This window comes from Hemibagrus wyckioides, linkage group LG02, assembly GCF_019097595.1.
Source record: "Hemibagrus wyckioides isolate EC202008001 linkage group LG02, SWU_Hwy_1.0, whole genome shotgun sequence".
In the NCBI taxonomy this organism is placed as follows: Eukaryota; Metazoa; Chordata; class Actinopteri; order Siluriformes; family Bagridae; genus Hemibagrus; species Hemibagrus wyckioides.
Window position 1 is genome coordinate 35,001 of NC_080711.1, and position 5,214 is coordinate 40,214.

General features: G+C 44.4%; 1 protein-coding gene across 2 annotated transcripts in view; it reads right to left on the bottom strand.

Moving 5' to 3' along the window:
• aldh16a1 (aldehyde dehydrogenase 16 family, member A1) overlaps window positions 1-4,587 on the bottom strand; it is a 37,259-nt gene extending 32,672 nt beyond the window's left edge. For both annotated transcript variants that reach the window (XM_058414130.1, XM_058414121.1), the window contains exons 1-10: window positions 4,139-4,587; window positions 2,859-2,958; window positions 2,637-2,763; window positions 2,397-2,554; window positions 2,218-2,292; window positions 1,751-1,935; window positions 1,430-1,588; window positions 962-1,120; window positions 479-635; window positions 169-244 (exon numbers count right to left, since the gene is read on the bottom strand). In XM_058414130.1, coding sequence (XP_058270113.1) covers window positions 169-244; window positions 479-635; window positions 962-1,120; window positions 1,430-1,588; window positions 1,751-1,935; window positions 2,218-2,292; window positions 2,397-2,554; window positions 2,637-2,763; window positions 2,859-2,958; window positions 4,139-4,228 — 1,286 coding nt within the window. In that variant the 5' untranslated portion in view covers window positions 4,229-4,587. The remainder of the gene's footprint in view (window positions 1-168; window positions 245-478; window positions 636-961; window positions 1,121-1,429; window positions 1,589-1,750; window positions 1,936-2,217; window positions 2,293-2,396; window positions 2,555-2,636; window positions 2,764-2,858; window positions 2,959-4,138) is intronic.
• Window positions 4,588-5,214: the final 627 nt, after the last annotated feature.

The window sequence follows — 5,214 nt, forward strand, 5'->3', positions numbered from 1 at the left end:
CACACACACACACACACTGCACACTATACAGTACATTACTAAACACACACACACACACACACACTGCACACTATACAGTACATTACTAAACACACTACACACACACACACACACTGCACACTATACAGTACATTACTAAACACACACACACACACACACACACTGTACCTCTTTGCAGTCTCCAAAGCCAGCGTCAGATCTTCAGTCCAGATGGACGCAGCTCGACCATGAGGTCTGCAGTTTCCTTTAAAAATTCAGAGCTTCTGTTATTTTCCACTGATATACAATAAACACAATAAACACAGAATTCTGCTCAAAAAAACACCAAACGTCTAACAGTAAATACAGTCGAGCCACTATGAGTAGGTGCTGTAAGTGGGTAGGTTTAATCTTCCGCTTATTATTATTATTATTATTATTGATCAGGATCACACACACTGTACAGAATGAGACTTGATGAGGACAAGCTCATATTTACCCAAAGCTACAGCCTCTGCAGCGCTCCTGAAGGACAGCAGGGGCACAACGGGGCCGAGCGGAGGAGACACCACCAAGGAGGAGGAGGGAGCCGTGTTACATACCACAGTGGGGGGATACACACATCCAGAGGAAGGTGGAGAACAAGACTGGATCAACTACAGCACACACACACACACACACACACACACTTTTACATTAGAAGTTGCCACACTAAGCAGTTATAAGCTTTTGCAGGTGCTTGAAAGTGAAGTGCTGAAGCTCTAAACACACTTTCTGTAATCACCAGTACAGTAGCGAACTGTGTGTGTGTGTGTGTGTGTGTGTGTCAGAACACAGACAGCTTTACACTTGTGATAAACTCTAATTAATCCCACAAAAAAATTTTCTACTTATTGCATGTTTTCCTTTACTGAAACAACGTCATGGAATAAATCAGTGTAGTGTAGTGAGGGAACAGTCCAGGCCTTAACCGATGACTCACCATCGCCCCCTGCTGTTCCGCATCACGCACTGCAGCATCCACTCGCCCCCTCTCACACTCATCACTCACACTCACACACTTCATTCCAACCATCCTGAACTTTAGCTTCTCCACCACAGCATCATACACCGACTCCTGCACACACACCAACCACCTCCACTGACAGAGAGAGAGAGAGAGAGAGAGAGAGAGTGTTAAGGTGTAGTGTTCAATCCAGAGACTAAAACTTTTAGTAAAGGTGTCAGGGTTCAGCTGTTTCCATGGTTACAGTAATGCCACTTTATGATTGTGGGAAGTGCAGTTCATCACAGGAACTACAATAATTAAACATTTTTAAAAGAGAAAGAGAGAGACATATACAGACAGACAGACAGAGAGTGAGACAGAGTATGAGAGTGAGATACAGACAGAGAGTGAGACAGAGAGTGAAATACAGAACAGAAAAACAGAACACATGCCATTTTTTACCTCGCTATAGTTTTTGAAAGCTGCATCCATCAGTCCGTCCACAGCGCTGTCCACATCTGCAGTCTCAAAGATAATGAATGGACACACAGAGCAGACAGACAGGGAGAGAGAGACAGGGATGCCATGCCCAGCTATCTGTTTGACCAGCAGCTCTCCATCCTGAAGTACAGATTTGTATTTAGTACAGTTCACTTCTCACAGTCTGAATAACGCTGAACAGGAGCTCTTCTAACTGTCCCTCCAACACGGTCTCTCTCACCCTGATGGTGTATATTACTTCAATGTTAACATGCAGAAATACACACACACACACACACACACCTGTTTGCTTCCACTGTAGGTGATGTGGTTGATCTGGTGGTTCTGAGCCACTTTCACTCTCACCGAGTTGTTACCCGTCACCACGTTCAGCACACCAGCAGGAAGTCCCGCCTCTTTTAGCAGCTGGGCCAATAGGAGGGTGGGAGGAGCCAGTTTTACTCCCGGAACGACAATGACAGAATTACCTATGAGACAGTTTCGGGTGAGAGTGAAATTCTGCTGCAGTAAAGTGCTGATGAAAAGGAGCGCATATGAAAGTTATATATACTGAAAGTTCGCAGTGTTTATAAAGTGTTTATTTGAGCTTGTGTTCAGTTTCCTGTTACTGAGAGAACAAGGTGTGTGTGTGTGTGTGTGTGTGTGTGTGTGTGTGTGTGTGTACAGGGCCGTCAGTTTCTGCAGCACTGCAGTCCTCTGAACACTCTAAACGTTTGTGTGTGTTGAAGGGATGTGCAGACTTTACTCACCTACAGCAAGAGCTGGAAGGACTTTCAGCCACAAAGAGTAGAATAAAATATCATCTGACATCACTGCAACCACACCTAACACACACACACACACACACACACAGTTTCTTTTTAATCATATTTCTGCAATCATACAAAACAATATCTGTCTTTGCGTGCACACACACACACACACACACCTCGTGGGCTCCATCCGGGCAGGAGAGTGTGACGGAGTTGAGCCCAGCCAGCGTAATACTGTGCCAGTCTGATGAGCGCTGGGGCGGAGCCAGGAGTCTGACACAGATCACACACTTCACACACACACTGGCTGTACCTCTGCAGTGAGCTCGCAAACCTGCAACGACATCCTTTGTGTGAGCACAGTGTGTGTGTGTGTGATCATTAAACCGTTCTGTATAGACACACAGTCTCTATACCTGAGCAGGACTTTGGCTCTGCGATTGTCACTCAGCTCTTTCCACACCTGAAATCCTGCAGCAGCTGAAGAGGAGCAGCTGAAAATATCTTCATCATCAGCACACACAATTCTGCACAAATCCTCACCTTACAGCAGAAGAGATAAAAAACCCAGGGGTAAGAGCTAGGAGCCAGAGCTGGACAAACAGTGAGACCGCTGCAGAAAGATAAACCTCTCTCACCTTTCGGATCAGAGACCATGACTGTCTGTCTGTTGTCCGGGAGCACAAACTTCCCGTCTATAAACAGGCCGAGAGAACCGGAGTGCAGCTCCAGCCATGACTAACACACACAAACACAAACTCACACCTTCTGTTCCACTGCAGAGAACAGTTTAATTCACACCTGCAGAACCTGACAGCAGCCATGGAGAACCTGTGTGTGTGTGTGTGTGTGTGTGTGTGTGTTAGTCCTAATTAAAGTAACTTCCTCATGATGTCTAACTGTGTGTAACACTGAAGATGTGCAGTGTAGTTTGTTCATCCATCAAAACACACTGGATTAAGAATGTGACATTTTACAGTTTAATTCTGGTTCTGTTTCTGGTTCTGTTTCTGTCTCACTCCTCTAACTCAGTCGTACAGGTTCGTGAATTATCTGAGGAGTCCAATTCAGTGAGCAGATAAACACTCATTTAATTCTGTTATTATTATTATTATTATTATTGTTATTATTATTATTATTTAGAATATGTGTTTTCAGTTTTTGGAAAGTGCTGTCCCTCATACACACATTTTTCTTAAACTTTGCACCTTGAACCCTTTTAAAGATTAACACACCGAGTTCTAAACCCAGAGTGTGTCCTAAACTCTCTCTCAAAGAAATCACTTATATCTGAACAGAACAGAGTTACAGTCAGACTTCCAGTCACATGGACACTACTGAATAAACTACACTACTGAATAAACTACACTACTGATTAATACACTACTGAATAAACTACATTACTGAATAAACTACACTACTGAATAATACACTGCAGAATAAACTACACTACTGAATAATACACTGCAGAATAAACTACACTACTGAATAAACTACACTACTGAATAAACTACACTACTGAATAATACACACTGCTGAATAATACACACTACTGAATAATACACACTACTGAATAAAACACTACCAGGGCACTGGTGGCTCAGTGGTAGGTTTCTTGCCTATCATGTGGAAGGCCCGGGTGTGAGGAGATGGGTGTGAGGAGGTGGGTGGATGGGTGTGAGGAGGTGGGTGGATGGGTGTGAGGAGGTGGGTGTGAGGAGGTGGATGGGTGTGAGGAGATGGGTGGATGGGTGTGAGGAGGTGGGTGTGAGGAGATGGGTGTGAGGAGGTGGGTGGGTGTGAGGAGGTGGATGGGTGTGAGGAGGTGGATGGGTGTGAGGAGGTGGATGGGTGTGAGGAGATGGGTGGGTGTGAGGAGATGGGTGTGAGGAGATGGGTGTGAGGAGGTGGTCCTCACCGCTGCAGTAAGAGCTGCACTTGGAGCAGAAGGTCCGAACTCCATGGACTTGAAGATGTCGTACACGCTGTGTGAACTTCTCTCTGCCATAACACCGACTTCTACCTGCTTATGAGTTACTGTCTGTTATCTAAAACCACAACAGACAGGAATAATAACAAACAAAAAGGGAAGTCCGGAGATTGGAGTCTCTGACCGCGTTCCGTCAGAAGTGACCTGGGGGTAAAGTTAGCTCTCAGGCTAACTAAGCTAGCGCAGCTACAGCAGTAGTTAGATATTTTAAACCGGAAATAAACACGGAACCGTTTTAAGAAACCGAGTTAATTCTGATAATCCGGATTAGTTACAAATAAACAAAATTAGCATTAACTTCAGATTTCAAAGGGAAAACGTGTCATCCTGCGGCGCTGCCAGTCTCAAGCCCCGCCCATCGGTTACGTGCTTCATACTCCACCAATAGGATTCTGAGGCGGGTGATTGCGTCAGACCCGGAAGTGACTCCTAGACACAGGCACCTAGTTCCTTTGCGAGTACCTTTGGTCTACGAGTGTTTTGTAAAACAGAAATTTTTAATAAATTTTAATTTGATAAACGAACGAGGTCTTGCATGTCGAGTAATAAATATACATGCCGAGCGTCATGTAATCACAACTCACGATCACAACACTGAGCCGATGTTTGGCTACCGATTGAGCTCGGGCTCGGACAGTGGGTCTGGGTCTCAGTTAACAGTCAACATCCGGGAGAGCAGTGTGAGCGAATACTGTTCACTAACCTAACATTATAACCACGTGTTTGTGTATTAAAGCATTTCTTATTTTGTGCCCAAGTGTAATGACTGATGTTTAGTAACTGTACTGTAAGAATGGCCCTTATAAAGAAAAATGTTGAAAAGGAGGAGAAGAAGGAGATGATTATGGTGGAAGTTAAGAAAGAAATCATCGAGAAGCACAAACGAGGGATGCGAGTGGCTGACATCGCAAGACTTTATAAGAAGTCTACGGCGACCATTTGCATTTTAAAGAAAAAAGATGAAATAAGGGGGCTAGATGCCACAAAAGGAGTAAAGAGAATAT